The following is an 18,931-nucleotide window of genomic DNA, read 5'->3' as shown; positions in this document are numbered from 1 at the left end:
CACAACGACGGTATTTTTGTTTGCATGACCACGAAAATTCTGACAGAAACAGTCACCAGCTGGTTATTACGACAGGTGACGAGACGCCTACGATAATGCCGTAAAGAAACTAGGATGGCGCTATTATAAATTTCCCTACCGAGAGAGGTAGCGTGATACGACACTGGACTCCCAGCAGGGCCCCTTGCGCAAGAGGGCATCCTAATTCTCGGCCAACCCTTCTCGAGGACGATGAAAATGACCTCAGTGTCGAGTGGACGTCGGCCGCCGACAAAAAGAAAATGGCGAGGGAGGCTGGAGGTGCGGTGTGATAATTCTGCCAGCTAGAGTCGAGAGCGCGTGACTGAGGCATTATCCTATCGCCAGCTGGAGGGTGCAGACAGGAAGTGCAGTCTGCGTCATTATTCAATTGAAGATCCACGGGCCCGAGTCGGTATATATGCAGCGCGGGAGGCTCCGCCGGCACTTCGCTGTTCACCATGGGGCGAGTTGCAGCCACGATGCTCGTGCTCCTCCAGCTCTGCGCGGTCCTCGTGCACAGTAAGTGTCGCGTTCTACTCGCATCTTACTTTTTAGGATGATATATCTGTCTGACATATGTTTCCACGTTAAGTTATATGGCATTAGGATCGCATCTTACTTTTTAGGATGATATATCTGTCTGACATATGTTTCCACGTTAAGCGATGTGGCACTAGGATCGCATCTTACTTTTTAGGATGATATATCTCTCTGACATATCTTTCCACGTTAAGCGGTATGGCATTAGGAATTCACCCGCTGCGCGTTACAAAAACATGAGCCATCAACTTAAAAATGCTAAGTCTAGTGCCTACAATTCTTACTGTATCTAGCTCACTTCTACATGATTTGTAACAGTTATTCGTTCCATTTATCTTTCCTGAAGTTGGACGCTATTGACAGGCACACACATTACCACTACACATCGTCAAAAATACTAATATCTGTAACTAATTCTAAGTAAAACTGTGCAATATAAGAAGGTGAGTAGATACCTCCTTAATTTTAGTTTTGTAGTTATGCTCTACCAAAACTACGTTTTGATACATTGCATAAATGACGTTAGAATTACCTGTAGTGATGGTAGCATTGGTAGAGAAAGAATGCACATACTGAGAACCGCCTATTGTTCAGTGTTAGTCAGTTGCGTATTCTGTCATTTGAAATATAAATTGTTTTTTTATAAATAATAAAAATTATTTTATAGTGTACCTTCTGCGCTTTTATGTAACCAAAGCTATTACTTTTGACGCAAATACAGTTTACATGCACAAACAAAAAATATCTTTTTTTCTTAAATAAACACATCGACATCTGACGAATGGCGGTGTGTCCATTTAAAAATTATTGTATGTCTGTTTCTCAGCAACATCAAAACTTGTTTTAAAAAGTATCTGTATTGTTATCGTTGTTTTTTTTATATTCGATAGAACTTTCTTCATCATGATCAAAAGCAAGAGTTTCCTGTTATGTTGTTTATGAAAAACAGAATCATGTTTAACATAAGGTCCTTTGCGGATTTTTAAAACAAATTTTACCGCTTTTGAGAAACTGCGTTCTCTAGCGCTACATAATAAATGTATTTTTTTTTTATTTTTACTACTACGTCCCTCTGTTGCACGTTACAAGTCAACAATTTTCGATTAAAACCTAAATTAAGTATTAACAGTTTCCATTTTGCTATAAATACTGCTTATTTTTAAGTAACAGACAGCAGGATAACTATGTGGAACACAAACATTCCGTAGGTTATTCAGCCTTTTATATATCCTCACTCAGTTTCTAGGCGGTCTACCTCTTCGGGTTTGTAGGTGAATCTAGTAAGGCAGTGATCGTATACGTAAACAAAGTGCTCGAAATTAGGTAACACCAGACAGGAATGCAACACACCTAACGCACAGATATCATGGGTACCACCTTAAGTGACCAAAGCTACTAGGAAAACTACTGTAGTTCGCGCTTACTTGTAACAGTTTACGGCAATCTACGATACTTTTACAACTCTACTCAGTCTTAATTTAATTGTGGCACAATTTCTAAGTAAAATTCAATTTCTCCCACTTATACAACAACCACAACAATTCATTGTTCAGTTTTGACGTTTTTTCCTTTAGTTACGGCTAAGCTATAAGAACTAACTTATTCAATGCGAATTTCTACCACGTATTACAGTTAAAATATCTTTGCTAAACTTGTTCATAAACATGTTGTCGTCTTTAATTATGACAGCCAGTTATCTGATAATAGCGTTCGTCACTCAATGATGTTTTGGGTATGCAGCCAAATATCTTCAGGTAAGTGTCATGTCCGTCTTGGAAGGGCTCATCTGAAGCTGTCTGACAGATTTCCAGATAAAATATCGTGCGTATCAGTAAACGAATAACGACTACACTACCGAAACGTAACTTCCATGAAAATTTCAAGATTCAAAACTACGTTATTGATCGAAATCTGGGTAAAAATAACAATAAAATCTTTGGAACATTCGTGTCTTGTGTTTCCATTTATAAATCTCAAATGTTTCCGGTTAAAATATAGTTACCTCTGTTTCAATACATGTTACATGGAGAACTGAAGCAAGTGGCCGAACCATCCTATAACATATGAAAATAGACGTTTATATTACGTATGTCGCATTTTGTGCGTCCCGCTGAGAGAGGTCTCTGACATGCAGAAAGAAGTCAAAGGTGTACATTCAATTCAAATGTAATGCAGTAAATAACTTTATGAACAAATATAGTATTATAGTGCTACTGTTAATTGTATTATAACCTGAAACACTAGCTTTTAAAAGGTTATGTGAAGATACTCTTCAATGGACTGGAAGACGCTGCCCAACAGTAAATTCACTACTTCAGTGTTAAACTCGAGCACATTTCTCGAAAGACTTTTCATGCACTCAGTCAGGCTGTACCCACATACCTGACACCGTTCTATATAAATGTAAACCTTTGAAAACTTTCGAAAAATGATTTTTGTGCTTTCACAATTTCAACTATGTTTTCAAGAAAGGAGAAATATTAAACTTCCTGGCAGATTAAAACTGTGTGCCCGACCGAGACTCGAACTCGGGACCTTTGCCTTCCGCGGGCAAGTGCTCTACTAACTGAGCTACCGAAGCACGACTCACGCCCGGTACTCACAGCTTTACTTCTGCCAGTATCTCGTCACCTACCTTCCAAACTTTACAGAAGCTCTCCTGCGAAACTTGCAGAACTAGCACTCCTGAAAGAAAGGATATAGCGGAGACATGGCTTAGCCACAGCCTGGGAGATGTTTCCAGAATGAGATTTTCACTCTGCAGCGGAGTGTGCGCTGATATGAAACTTCCTGGCAGGTTAAAACTGTGTGCCCGACCGAGACTCGAACTCGGGATAGGCAAAGGTCCCGAGTTCGAGTCTCGGTCGGGCACACAGTTTTAATCTGCCAGGAAGTTTCATATCAGCGCACACTCCGCTGCAGAGTGAAAATCTCATTCTGGAAACATCTCCCAGGCTGTGGCTAAGCCATGTCTCCGCTATATCCTTTCTTTCAGGAGTGCTAGTTCTGCAAGTTTCGCAGGAGAGCTTCTGTAAAGTTTGGAAGGTAGGAGACGAGATACTGGCAGAAGTAAAGCTGTGAGTACCGGGCGTGAGTCGTGCTTCGGTAGCTCAGTTGGTAGAGCACTTTCCCGCGAAAGGCAAAGGTCCCGAGTTCGAGTCTCGGTCGGGCACACAGTTTTAATCTGCCAGGAAGTTTCATATCAGCGCACACTCCGCTACAGAGTGAAAATCTCATTCTGGAAGGAGAAATATTGACAACGACGAAGAATATTAATAATTACACATATTGTGAAACAGTTGTCAGAATAACAAGTTTAATGAAGAAGTCTCTGCAGTAAGTTGTAGAACTAATACCAGCTATAGTTCTATACTCTGTTAACATTATTCCTGTAAGTTAAGTTTAGCAGTGGCAGAACATAATTTCCTCTTTCGTATTCAAATATTGGCTGCCAAAACGAGTAAGCTACTGTTCCGCAGCAGAATAAGGAATACACTTCGATGGTCGCAAGTGTCTGGATAGTAGCAGTACCGTAGAGAGTTTATATTAACAGATTTTCATGCATTATCAAGCAGCCGCTTGTGCGCTGCCTCTCGATTCTAAGGCAGACATTTGAGAAACTGTTGGAGGAAGAAATTGGGTACAGTTCCTGCTCACAGGGGTAAATTTACAAACTTCTGCACAGTGTTTCACGGAGACACTATACTGTTGATGGTAATCTGATGTAACGTTGAGGTCCGAGACCGCAAAGGTGACACTTCAAGTTAGCGGGCTATATGCTAGCATTCTTTCTCATTATTATCGTCATCAACAACAGCAGCAAATTATATACGACACTTTAGTCCAGAGTCAGCTGACACAGTACCCCTTCCAAAAACAGCTACACTTAAAGACAACTGGCATAAACGCCTTCAACTAGAAAGGCTTTTAGCAGATCATGAGCCGACGGAGAATGGTATCGGCCAGCTCACATGTCTCTGCTCTCTTAGGAGAGTTGTCTACAATGGAAAGGATCGCAGGTCCGTACCTATCAACTTTTTAAAGACTGTAAGTCCTTCGATTTTGTAATGTTCTGTGGTTTCTCATGATGACCACATCACATAATACAGATAATATTCCTATATAACTTGTGCCAACAGGACTGCTAGAGTTGGCTGCGTTCTGTAGAAAATCCTTGGGTACTTGAAGAATAATAGGTAAATATGAAGAACAGTACATAAAGTGTTGACTTGCAGACTGCATAAGCCTAGGAGAGATTAGGCACCAGAATTCTTTGTTTAGGCAACTAAGAAATCAATTACTTGTCTACTGGATGTTCAACAAACGGAAATGAGGGAATCGCCACGACGATAAAGATCTACTGGGCACAATCAGATTAACTGAATCACAAAAATTGATCTGAACCTATTCAGTACAAGCTACAGTGTGAACTATGGAACGATTAGAGCCTTGTTACTAATAAAGGCTCTTATAAAATACTTCTATTTTTGGAAGATCCTGTTGTATTGCCTTTTTTCCTTGGAAGTGTGCTGTGTTCACCCTTCCAGATATACTGTCTGGTTCGTTCCTACATGCGACAAATTTGCCTACTGGATAAGGACCTGTAATGATTCCTTAGCCCGCATCTCGTGGTCGTGCGGTAGCGTTCTCGCTTCCCACGCCCGGGTTCCCGGGTTCGATTCCCGGCGGGGTCAGGGATTTTCTCTGCCTCGTGATGGCTGGGTGTTGTGTGCTGTCGTTAGGTTTACGTAGTTCTACGTTCTAGGGGACTTATGACCACAGCAGTTGAGTCCCATAGTGCTCAGAGCCATTTGAACCATTTGATTCCTTAACATTTTCGCTGCGGCTGACGCTTATAAGCGTCGGCGCTCACTGTCGGATTACTCAGTCTAGTTGCAGCGTCTAAGCTAGCATCAAAGCGTGTAAACTTTTTTGTGGGCAGTTATCGAACGTATATTGTTCGTATTGGCGGCTAATGAACCGACACCTGAACTTTACAATGTGAAAAGGAGCAGGAAAAGTGTTAAATTGACAGAGGAACAGTTACTTAGTGTACTAGACGACAGCGATCTTCTGCGTTGTGAGGACGAGGCATACCACGGAGATTGTCATTTAGAGGTTGCAGAAGAATTGCAGTGTGCTGATAGCGTGGAAGCACAGCTTTCTAAACTGTTTCGTGACAGTTCCGAATCTGACAATACGGATCACGACGATTGTGTGGAATTCGACGACGAAAAAGAGCCCGACCTGTCACACAGAGATAATCCAGGTGAGTCCTGGCATAACGAACCATATAATATGAAGTGTCACCCACTTACGAAGGAAGAAATTTTGCAAATACATCCTGCTGGCAATTCTGCTACGGATATCTTCAGATTATTGGTAACAGACGAATTATTGCAACATGTAGTTGACGAAACGAACGATAACGCAGTCATCGTATTGCTGAGCAAAAATACAAAAGAGGGATCTAGGATCTATAAATGGAAACCACTAAGTATAGGCGAATTTCTAGTTTTCCTGGGTGTTTCGTTACATAAGGGTAACGTTAAATATCCGCGATTACAAGACTACTGGAAGAAAGAACCGCTGTTTGAGAACAGAGGAATAGCGATGAGTATAAGAAGAGACCGGTATTTGATCATATTACGCTCTCTGCATTTTGCAAGAAATCCACTTCCAGGAAAACCGAAACCAGACGATCGTTTATATAAGATACGACCTATATTGGATTATTTTAACACGAGAATGTCTCAAGTGTATTACCCGGGAAGAGATTTATCATTAGATGAATCAATGATTCTTTGGAGGGGAAGATTGTCATTTAGACAATACATAAAAAACGTACGTAATAAATATGGCATTAAGATGTACATGCTCAACAATCCAGACGGTTTCATCAATAAGTGCGCTGTGTACATAGGAAGTAGGGGACATATGGGGGAGAAAAGGTCACGCTGAAAAGGTCGTTTTACATTTGATGGCAGAAAAGCTGCATGTTGGTCATCACATTTACTTGGACAATTATTATAACAGTTTTCATTTAGCTACAGCTCTGTTGAACCTAAAAATACTTTCCACAGGTACTCTGAAATTAAACAGGAAATATACCCCCGAAGATGTTGTATAGGCAAAACTTGGGAGAGGAGAGACAATTGCGCGGTATTCTAATGGAGTTATGATTGGAAAATGGAAGGAAGGACGAGAGGTTTCCCACATTTCCACAGAACATCTAAATGTTATGGAGCGTGTGACGAATGCGCACCATCAAATAGTCACGAAACCTTTGCTTATTATTAGGTACAATGCTTGTATGTCTGGGACTGAAAACAAGATCAGATGTTATCGTATTATTTATGTGAATGAAAGACTATCCGCTGGCCGATAAAACTATTCTTTCATGTCATTGACATGCTAGTTTTCAATTCTCTATATCTGTACAACAAATACTCAGGAAATAAAATGACGTTGTACGATTACAGAATGAACATTATAAAGGGTTTCCTTCCACCAATGGACGTTCTACGAAATGTGAGCAAAAAACATCACAAACAAACGCACGTTGTGCAAAAGCTGGAAGCTACTGCAGGGAAGAAGCAAATTATGACGAAACGGTGTAAGAAGTGCGCGGAACAAGGCAAGCGCACTGATACACCATAGGAGTGTACAACCTGCCCAGACAAACCTGGATCCTGCTTGAACTGCTGTATAATTTCCCATAAGTAGCAAAAACGCGATAATATCGGGGAAATTCCGGCTATCAAAGACAACTTCTTTTATTTCTTTTGACATTGCATGGTTTCTTTTTATGACGTGAAAGGTAAGAACTTTTTTCGCGAGTACTCAGAAAATGAGGTTTTCTTTTGTGTTAAGTCGACTTATTTCTTATTGCGTTGTAAAGCGTTCACTTCAGTTTTTTGCGAAAGAATTTGTTGTGCTAAATTTGTTTTAATAGCACCGCAATTGAAGTGATGGGGGACACGAGAGAAGCATCCACGTAGAGTGTGTTTCGCTTACAAATTTCTACACATCCGGGTGTCCCCTGGGCTTCGGTGATAAATGTAGACGGCTAATTCTCTCATACCAGGAGCAAACATCCTACTAAATTGACGACCTCTATCAGAGTCAATCTTAAAAATGCGCATTTTAGGTAAATATAATTTCAAATGAATCAAGTATCCTTTTTCCTTCTTAAGAATTTGCTTTTTGGAATCCAATTAGCCGGCCGCGGTGGCCGTGCGGTTCTGGCGCTGCAGTCCGGAACCGCGGGACCGCTACGGTCGCAGGTTCGAATCCTGCCTCGGGCATGGGTGTGTGTGATGTCCTTAGGTTAGTTAGGTTTAAGTAGTTCTAAGTTCTGGGGGACTTATGACCTAAGATGTTGAGTCCCATAGTGCTCAGAGCCATTTGAACCATTTTTCAATCCAATTTTTTCTGAATGCAGTGGATTTGTTGCTTGTTTGAATTGTATTTTTGTTACATTATCAACAAATCACGAACACTTGAATGACGCCTGTGACCCCTATAGGTGTCAGACAGCAAACAGACTTTAAAACATGACCACAATACAGCCGAAGCTTATTTGAAGTAATGCGTCTAAGGTGTCTGTGGTGTCACCGCCAGACACCACACTTGCTAGGTGGTAGCTTTAAATCGGCCGCGGTCCATTAGTACATGTCGGATCCGCGTGTCGCCACTGTCAGTGATCGCACACCGAGCGCCACCACACGGCAGGTCTCGAGAGACGGACTTGCACTCGCCCCAGTTGTACGGACGACTTTGCTAGCGACTACACTGACGAAGCCGCGCTCCTTTGCCGAGCAGATAGTTAGAATAGCCTTCAGCTAAGTCCATGGCTACGACCTAGCAAGGCGCCATTAGCCTTACATAGCAATTGATACTTATCGTATAAAGCATGTCTCATCAAGAACGATGTATACAACAAGGATGGATTAAAGTTAAGTATTCCAAAAGCTACGTACTTTTCTTTATAGCATTCATTACGTATCCTGTTTCAGACCTCACGCCATCCTTCGTGTGTTTATAGCGTGCATTGCGGTCCCCTCAAATCACACTGTGTCGGCACTTCTGTCGACACATCAGTGTCATCATTAAGTCAGTATAAAACATGATCCTACAGATCTTGCAAGGTCTTGACGTCAGCCTGTAGCTGAGGTGTGCTTAGGAGCGTCGGCTCCGAGCGGTACCTGCAGTTTCAAGAGTGTTCACGGCCCGCACTCGCACGTTACCTGGCCCCACTGGAGAGTTGCGCGCCTGCACCGATGCCGCACCGGAAGTGTTAAGTTAGCGGGCTATATGCTAGCATCCTTTCTCAGCATTATCATCGTCATCAACAACAGCAGCAAATTAAATACGACACTTTAGTCCAGGGTCAGCTAACACAGTATCCCTTCCAAAAACAGCTACACTTAAAGACAACTGGCATAAATGCCTTCAACTAGAAAGGCTTTTAGCAGATCATGAGCCGACGGAGAATGGTTCGGTCAGCTCAGATGTGTCTGTTCGCTTAGGAGAGTTGTCTATAGTGGAAAGGATCGCAGGTTCGTACCTATCAACTTTTTAAAGACTGTAAGTCCTCCGATTTTGTAATGTTCTGTGGTTTCTCATGATGACCACATCACATAATACCAATAATATTCCTATATAACTTTTGCCAACAGGAATGCTAGAGTTGGCTGCGTTCTGTAGAAAATCCTTGGGTACTTGAAGAATAATAGGTAAATATGAAGAACAGTACATAGTGTTGACTAGCAAACTGCATAAGCCTAGGAGAGATTAGGCACCAGAATTCTTTGTTTAGGCAACTAAGAATTCAATTACTTGTCTACTGGATGTTCAACAAAAGGAAATGAGGCAATCTCCACGACGATAAAGATCTACTGCGCACAATCAGATCAACTGAATCACAAAAATTAACTGAACCTATTCCATTCAAGCTACAGTGTGAACTATGGAACGATTAGAGCCTTGTTACTAATAAAGGCGCTTATAAAATACTTCCTATTTTTGGAAGATCCTGTTGTATTGCTTTTTTTCCTTGGAAGTGTGCCGTGTTCACCCTTCCAGATATAGTGTCCGGCTCGTTCCTACATGCGACAAATTTGCCTAATGGATAAGGACCTGTAATGATTCCTTAATTTGATAATGTTAATACTTATCTGTCACCAGCCGCAATTTGTCGCATGACACCGGAATCCATGCTTACAGTGCAAACATGCTATCCTCTCCCGCCTTATAATCATATCTTCCCAAAATTAGTGGACAAAGTTCTTTTCTGCGAACCATAATCAAGAAGAATAACTCCTGGACGTAAAATGTGTTGAAACTCGTCGATTGTCATTGTAAAGTCTCGCTGTTAATCTCTGTGGTCCAGTCAACTAGTAAATTAACTTTCACATCGGCATCGTGCCAGTTCAATCATTAGTCACGCAATAACTCTGGCTTTTAGACGTAAAGTGAAGCATACGCCTGCCTTAACATTCCTCAAAGTCACTTTCAAAATGTATTTGTATAACACAATCAACCAGCGATGACGGTAAGAGTAAAGAATTCGCGAATGTACAATTTGGCTATGAAAGTTTATTAGGATCTAGGAAATCGATGTCTGCTAGCAGTATCTTTCTCCGAAGTCTCTTCAAAGCAGAAACACTAGAGCTTCGAGCAGCGATTTCGTAGTTATGTATGTTATTACTTCACAACACATATGAAATTCTCTCATATAGTCACTGGCGTAGAATCATTATTCCCCTAACACGTCTCCGAAACCTTTATTGACCGGACACATCAAAACCACGTAACGAGCTACATACGTTCCACGGTAGGAAAATTCGGTAAAGTCAGAGGTACTGTTTTACATTTCGCGCTCGTAATAACTCGCGCCTGAGAATGTTCGTATTTCCTGTGAGATGTCAGTATGAGAATCTTCTTTTAAAACTTCAGACTGCCCATTCGCCTTGTGAAAATTAACTCTCGAAGTCCCTCGAAACTAAACAACAATTATGTCTGCTCAATGCTTCTAACGTCCATCTTCAGTCAGTACGAGGATTTTTTTTTTTTTTTAATCGGACTGCAGTATCGCCCAACTACCTCTGACGCAGCCACGCCCATAGCCTGCTGGAACACCTTTTTGTCACTCATGATGGATGTGAACCAGATAAAGCACATACACAAAATCAATACAAAAATTGCAATAACATTAACAGTGTAATTACACAAACATATCAATACATAGCTGGCGTCGCTCAGCGGAAATGTTATACTTAATATCTCATGAATGTTTCATTTGTAAACATTACATTCACCTACGGCAACCTGAGTGAGGCTGGAATTGATTTCAGTTACTTACTAGACTCTTATTACAACTGAAGGAATAACCTTTTGTGACCAGTCAGCAAAGCTATCTGTCTTTTAGCACTATGAACTTTCCGGACTCTCTTTCGTACAACTTGAATGACCAATACGATGTTTATTCTATTAATGGTACTCATTATAGTTTTACTTTCTCATTGTCAACTTTACGAAATTAAATATACATACATATTTACATTTTTACACGATTTCAAGAAAATGGCTCTTTGCTACCATTCATAATCATTTTGGTTTGGCTGTGCCTATTTTACGATTTATATCGTGTATTGTGTTACAAGTTATGTAGACAATAAAAACCTATTTGACTTTCAAAATTTCATACTAAAAGTCCTAAGGCCCCTTGGAAATGGTTCTTATGATACATTTTTGGATATAATATAGTATACGTATTCGGAAACACTTTCCCTTATATTCGCTATACATAACTTCACGTTCCTGACTTGATCGAGAATAAATTCAAGATGTCGTTAACTGCTTGCCTCATCATCCACTATCATATTCTTTAGACATACACAGAAATTATACAGTCAGTACTTAATTATCTGGACTTAAGCTACACAGTTGCTTTTAACGAGAATTATAATTGCTGCGTCGTGAGTAGATTATCGTGGATACCGTATGACAGGCATTTCCAGAGATTATGATGCTCCATCAGGTTGCTGCTCTCTTACAAACAGTTCCTGGTCCTCTTCTTCTTGTTACCAATATACATACGATAATAATATTATATACTTCTCCCGGTTTGGTTCGTAACCTGTACATTAAACAATAAATTCAAGGAAGGCGAAATGAAGCCTGTCAAATTATTTCCCAATACAGGAGAGAATACTTAATATCTTTTCCTTAGCAAATATGCAAACATCGTCTACCAGTCCGTTGTTGTGAATGAACGGATTTTTTTGCGACTTAATCCTTCTGTATATGTCCCTTCATCATTTCTTTAAGATCTTTGGCATAAATTACTTTCTCGATATATGTGTAACTGAAAATATTATTAACCTTAAATCTTATTTCTCGTATAACATTTTCTGATTCGGTCTTTTACAAGACGTTTTCTTGTATAGCTTTTTACCCCTGGTTTTACCTCCTAATACTTGTTCAGTTTTACCTACTAGAAAATTCTCCAGTCTAAACCCTTCTCATATCATGCTGTCTGTGCCAAAACGTATCACTACCAGCAGAGGAGCAGACTGCTCGACTGACCTCTCTACTTTGTGCATGGGTCAATACAAGGTTTATGTCTCCAAACAGCCCCAGGTACTAAGTACCCACATTAAAGAACACATCCTCTTCAAGAAGCAATTCTAATCCACCCAAAGGATGCAACAAATATCGTATTCATTTACAACTGACCTTCCCACATAGTTCATCTCACGTATATTCACACATATACTCCAAAAAGAAACATCTGCCTAATTCACACTTATACTTTATGGAATTATGTTCCTTCTCCTTACAACTTATGCATATCAGTTATTACATTGTATTTAATTTACTTAGATATATGATACTGCTTGGCTCCTTAGTTCACTTACTTAACTAATGAAAAAAGAATTAGTTACTCTCAACATCTACTCAGTATTGCATAGGTACCTCTACTGCGCAAGATACTTTCTTATCTTTGACACACTGTACAGAGCTTTAATAACCTTGGATGTCGGTTCCTGAGTTGCTTTAGAATGTGGAGTGACTACCACCTCCCATGGTCCTTGAAATAATTGGAAAAACATTCCCACTTCCTGTCGACCTTTAGAACTTAAGAAATGAATCTATATCGTTTAATTGAAAACATGGCCTCGCAGCCATCTCATATTTCTGGAGTCTGTTGTTTGCACTCTGGGTCTGTCTAGCTTCTACCAAGTCTGACGATACACCTCATTTAAACTGATGCTGTACAGGCCTTTTCAGTAAATTTAAAAAGCGTTCTCCGAATCTTTCCCAATCACCTCCATAGACACCACACCAGTACTCGCTTGAGACATTTCGTTTAACAATAACTCAAATTCGGGTACCAAATCTACCCATCTGGCGTCTCGTTCAGCACAGTATGAGCTACAAAGCTTCTCCATTTCCCGCATAACCCATTCTGTAAGGCTACTTTGTGGGTACTATCTGGATGCTAGTATCTGCTTAATGTTATATTTAGCCATTAATTCTTTAAAATCTTTACTAATGAATTGACTTCCATTACCTCTTAACATTCTCTTAAGTATACCAACATTTACAAAATGTTATTTAAATTCAAGGTGGAGGGGGAAGAAAGGAAAGGAAAAGAAAGGAAAGCTAAGGAACTATTGAGCGTAGGGACTTTATGCTGAATCAGCGGCGATGAGTGAAAACGTGTGCTGAACAGGGATTCAGACATGGGATCTTCTGCTTTCTAGGCAGTGGCGTTAACCATTGCGCCATCCGGACATAGTGCTTATCGCAGCTGCGTGGACTATGTTCTCTTATTTTCCAGAAATAAATCATAAATCTAGTTCCCGAATTTAGGGCTGACTATATATTATCATAGCCTAAAAGTAAACTGGATAATGCATAGGGAACAATATTCTTAATTCTTTGGATATTCTTGACATTTATGTCGAACTCCTGAAGGAATAAGTCCCATCTCATATGTCTATGATGTGACAGTTTGTCATTTATAAGAAATGTCGATACTTGATGATCCGTGTATACTATAGTTTTATTACCAGCGAGTATGTATCTAAATCTCTTGAAGCTCCACATAACCATTGATGCTTCTTCTCCACTACCGTATCATTCCTTTCATGTTTATTCAATACCCTACGAGCAAAAGCTAAACTGTTCAAATGGCTCTGAGCACTATGGGACATAACTTCTGAGGTCATCAGTCCCCTAGAACTTAGAACTACTTAAACCTAACTAACCTAAGGACATCACACACATCCATGCCCGAAGCAGGATTCGAACCTGCGACCGCAGTGGTCGCGCGGTTCCACACTGTAGCGCCTAGAACCGCTCGGCCACTCTGGCCGGCAGCTAAACTGTGGTGATTTACCCAATTCGCCAGGTAAATCTCCCTGTAACACTTCATAGATAATTCCATATTTCGTGGATAACTTAAACACTACCTTAATGTATTGATGGTATACTAATTTGACGTTTATTAAATCTTTTTTTATTATATCAAAAGCTGCACATTTTCTGTCGCCACATCTCCAGGCTGACTTTTGTTTTAATAACTACGTAATACCAGGATCATCTACATTTGAATTTCCCCCAGATATTTCATAAGAAATTGACCATACTTAAAATGACTTAAGCTGCCTCTCGTTTTTTGGATAAGGACATTCCGCTGTTGCACTCACTCACTGTCGGTATCGTACTCATGTGGGATCGACAATATGACTCAAAACCTTAACTACCTTCTCACCAAATTTCCAACTTTAATAACTCTACCTTAGTGTTTTTCTGTCTAATCTTAACAAATATTTCCTTCAGTAGTTACAGATGATCTGTCGAATGCTTGTATACAATAAACATGTCATCTACATAAAGTGACATCTTTTTTTACAGTTCTTCACCTAAGGCCACATCTAAGGCTCTCATAAATACAGACAAAGACACATTAAGCCCGAATGGTAGCACGCAAAACTGAAATGATCTACCTTCGAGCAAGAATGCAGTATACTTAAGCGAATCAGGATGGAGACTGACCTGCCATTTTCTGGATGGTTCAAATGGTTCTGAGCACTATGGGACTCAACTGCTGAGGTCATTAGTCCCCTAGAACTTAGAACTAGTTAAACCTAACTAACCTAATGACATCACAAACACCCATGCCCGAGGCAGGATTCGAACCTGCGACCGTAGCGGACTCGCGGTTCCAGGCTGCAGCGCCTTTAACCGCACGGCCACTCCGGCCGGCCCAATTTCTGGAGATCAAACCATACTGCTAATATATATCGCTTCATTGAGTTTAGGTAACACTTCTTCCATGGGTAGGGGACGATCTCTCTCCATCTCTATAATCTGATTTAAAGTTTGCACGTCTAACACTAAGCGTACCCCACCCTGGGGTTTCTTCACCACTAACAAGAGATTGTTTTAAACACTCTGTGATCCTTCAGTGACTCCTTGCTCTGTTTTCTGTATCTCTATGTTAACTGTACGTTTTGAAGGAAAAGGTATTGTGTAAGCCCTTTAGAAAAAACATTTTAACTATTTTAATTTTCATTTTTCATTCATAGCCCCAATATGACCAGACCGATCAGAGAATACATCTTTCTAATCAATTAACAACTTCATAAAACCTTTACGTTCCTCTAAGGCAAGGTAACCGCTCTCATAAGCTTCACCCTCGATTTGTGCTACGCTTGTCTTCTCAACCTAGCTGTCATTTACATTTCTACAAGTTTCCTTCGGATCTTTCTGCGCAGTTCTCCACAGCACTAAGTCATCATTAGATATAATTCTGTAGAGATAACAGATATGTTTAAATATTCCCTCTGGATATTACATGATAGTTTCTTTGTTTTAAAATTTATTACCACTTCATATTTAGTACACCAATCCAGACCTACTAGTAGGGGAGTATTTATTTTTGGCACCACCAACGGAAACGGTGACTAAAGATAAGTTTACTTAACTTAAAGGTTAACAATACTTCCTGTTTGACCTTCTTCCCTCTATTGCCTGTAATACCAACAATCTGTGCTCCCAATACTGATAGTACAGAAAACTGCCCTCTGTCCTGAACAATATCAAAATACGACTGAGTTGTTACTGAGATTTCACTCCTAGAGTTTATAACGATGTTAACCTTCTCTCCTTTCACCATTCCTCGAATAATATGTCTTACCAAGTGCCATATCGTACTTAGTAATTATTCTCGTAGCGTTCGTTCTCCCTCTGTATCAATAGCATCTATGACTTTGTACCTTTCATTATTGATTACTGGTCCCTGGTAAGGCCCTTCCAGGGAGACCTTCTCCATTTTCCTCCTGTTCAATAGTTACCGTTCCTATATGAAAACCTCTTTCTTCAGATTTCCTTCCCCCTTGTACCCTACGTAGTTCCCCATAGTTTCGTCGTTCCTTTTGATAAATGTTATTAACAGAGCGCTTTACCTGGAAATACTGGTTACTACGTACTTCCCCTTCCGTACAAGAACCTCCCATATTCTTTCTGAAATCATCCCTGTTAGATCTAGAAAGTTCTTCTTCGCGTGTCTTGTTCAAAATACCCAACTGTCCTAGGAAACTTAAAATCGCATTTACCGTACCCCACTCTCTACCGATTATCTTCTCTCTTACGTATGACGGCTTGCGGCTAGTTAAAAGCTTGGCTGCGTAACTTTCACTTATAGACTTATCCAAGAATTTCTCTCTGTTAAGATGCCACTGAAAATATTTGTGAAATCCGCCCCAACTGCGGTTATCAGGGCCAGGGTCTAATAATTCTAAAGTTAACTTTTGTTGTTGTCCTTCCGACCAGTACTTGTCTTTCAATTGTCTACAAAAATCTTCCCAACTATAAAACTGATTAGCATGGAGTATACCCCACTCTGATGCCTCTTTCTCTAAGTGACCAACTGCAAATTTGATTATCTTGTTATAATCCCATGAGGTGTACAATGCATTTTCAAAATCTCTCTAGGAAATTATAAGGTGCATGTCTCACTCCGGCTTAAATACCGGAAATCTATTTGCGAGATGTCGTCCATTTTCTATACGGAATTCTTCCCACCAATCTCTTGTAGATTGTTCCTCTGTGTTATCTACACAATAATTCCCTTCAGCCTTTTCCCTGGTATTCGATCTGTTATTTAACGTCTTGTCACTACTATTAACCTTACCATTTAGAAGCAAAGTAGGGCACTGAAAGGATACCTCGGTATGTATTTGAGGTGCTACCGGACCATTAGAATTTTCCCCAGTGCCTCCTACCTCGATCAGTTGATAGTCGCTATTGTCCCTTCTTTATGGGACAGCCTGTGCTAATGCACTTGAACTGGAAGTGCCTCGCAATTCATCACAGACAACGTTATGCTGTAGTTCCGCGATCTGTTGTTTGTCTTGTTCGACTTGCTACCATCATTTTTCGATTTCCTTATGTTCATCCCGTACTTCCCTTTTTAGGCTTGTTAAGCTTTCCTCCTGTTTATATTTCGGTTCTAATTTCACCTACTTGATTGACTCTGTGAATTCTTTTTTAGCAGTATCAGAATTTTCACGTACCTTGGTCTGAATATTCATAGTCTTACTGTCTAGATAAGTAAACAATGTATTTTTAAAGTTAGTTGCATCATCCGTCGGAGTTTAAATATCCTGATGGATGCCTTCTTTTTCCGCTCTTCGTTCTCGGATACGAGTCTCGAGTTGCTCCCCCATAAGAGTTATCAGCTCCGTAATTTCCTGATTTTCATTTTTAATATTAGTTACCTTCCTTTTTAGCTATTACCAAACTCTTTACATCTCTATAATCTTTCCTTAACACTCCACTTGTCTTATCTAATTGTTCCTTGAGATCTGCTGCTAATTGCTCTCTCAGTTCTTTAAACGTCTGAATTATATCTCATTTTAAATGACTATCCTACCTATTCTTAAGACAGTTAATTATCTGCTAAATAGATACAGCAATACTACATTCAAAACAACACACTATTAACTCGTCGATGTTTCCACGACAAACTCGCACTTCCATGTATCAGACCACTGCCGCCGTTTTGAAAATGACTCATCGGTAAGTCACTTTATTTCTTGCAGACTCGCAGACGCAGACCGCGACGGTGGCTCGCCCCTAGCCCCTGCACATCTACACTGCTGGTCGTTAAAATTGCTACACGAAGAAGAAATGCAGATGATGAACGGGTATTCATTGGACACATATATTGTACTAGAACTGACATGTGATTACATTTTCACGCAATTTGGGTGCATAGATCCTGAGAAATCAGTACCCAGAACAACCACCTCTGGCCGTAATAACGGCCTTGATACGCCTGGGCATTGAGTCAAACAGAGCTTGGATGGCGTGTACAGTTACAGCTGCCCATGCAGCTTCAACACGATACCACAGTTCATCAAGAGTAGTGACTGGTGTATTGTGACGAGCCAGATGCTCGGCCACCATTGACCAGACGTTTTCAATTGGTGAGAGATTTGGAGAATGTGCTGGCCAGGGCAACAGTTGAACATTTTCTGTATCCAGAAAGGCCCATATAGGACCTGCAACATGCGGTCGTGCATTATCCTGCTGAAATGTAGGGTTTCGCAGGGATCGAATGAAGGGTAGAGCCACGGGTCGTAATACATCTGAAATGTAACGTCCACTGTTCAAAGTGCCGTCAATGTGAACAAGAGGTGACCGAGACGTGTAACCAATGGCACCCCATACCATCACGCCAGGTGATGACGAATACACGCTTCCAATGTGCGTTCACCGCGATGTCGCCAAACAAGGATGCGACCATCATGATGCTGTAAACAGAACCTGGATTCATCCGAAAAAATTACGTTTTGCCATTCGTGCACCCAGGTTCGTCGTCGAGTACACCATCGCAGGCGCTCCTGTCTGTAATGCAGCCTCAAGGTTAACCACAGCCATGGTCTCCGAGCTGATAGTCCATGCTGCTGCAAACGCCGTCGAACTGTTCGTGCAGATGGTTGTTGTCTTGCAAAATTCCCCATCTGTTGACTCAGGGATCGAGACGTGGCTGCACGATCCGTTACAGCCATGCGGATAAGGTGCCTGTCATCTGGACTGCTAGTGATATGAGGCCGTTGCGATCCAGCACGGCGTTCCGTATTACCCTCCTGAGCCCATCGATTCCATGTTCTGCCAACAGTCATTGGATCTTGACCAACGCGAGCAGCAATGTCGCGATACTATAAACCGCAATCGCGATAGGCTACAATCCGACCTTTATCAAAGTTGGAAACGTGATGGTACGCATTTCTCCTCCTTACACGAGGCATCACAACGACGTTTCACCAGGCAACGCCGGTCAACTGCT

At 40.8% G+C, this 18,931-nt stretch overlaps 1 protein-coding gene across 1 annotated transcript in view; it reads left to right on the top strand.

Annotated features, from left to right (window-relative positions):
* Positions 1-385: 385 nt before the first annotated feature.
* Positions 386-18,931, top strand: part of LOC126248997 (uncharacterized) — a 98,609-nt gene continuing 80,063 nt past the window's right edge. Inside the window, exon 1 of the mRNA XM_049950575.1 lies at positions 386-540. Coding sequence (XP_049806532.1) covers positions 480-540 — 61 coding nt within the window. The 5' untranslated portion in view covers positions 386-479. The remainder of the gene's footprint in view (positions 541-18,931) is intronic.

The sequence above is a fragment of the Schistocerca nitens genome, chromosome 3 (genome assembly GCF_023898315.1).
Source record: "Schistocerca nitens isolate TAMUIC-IGC-003100 chromosome 3, iqSchNite1.1, whole genome shotgun sequence".
NCBI classification, from domain to species: Eukaryota; Metazoa; Arthropoda; class Insecta; order Orthoptera; family Acrididae; genus Schistocerca; species Schistocerca nitens.
The sequence above is the reverse complement of the archived record's forward strand: the minus strand, read 5'-3'. Positions and strand labels throughout refer to the sequence as shown.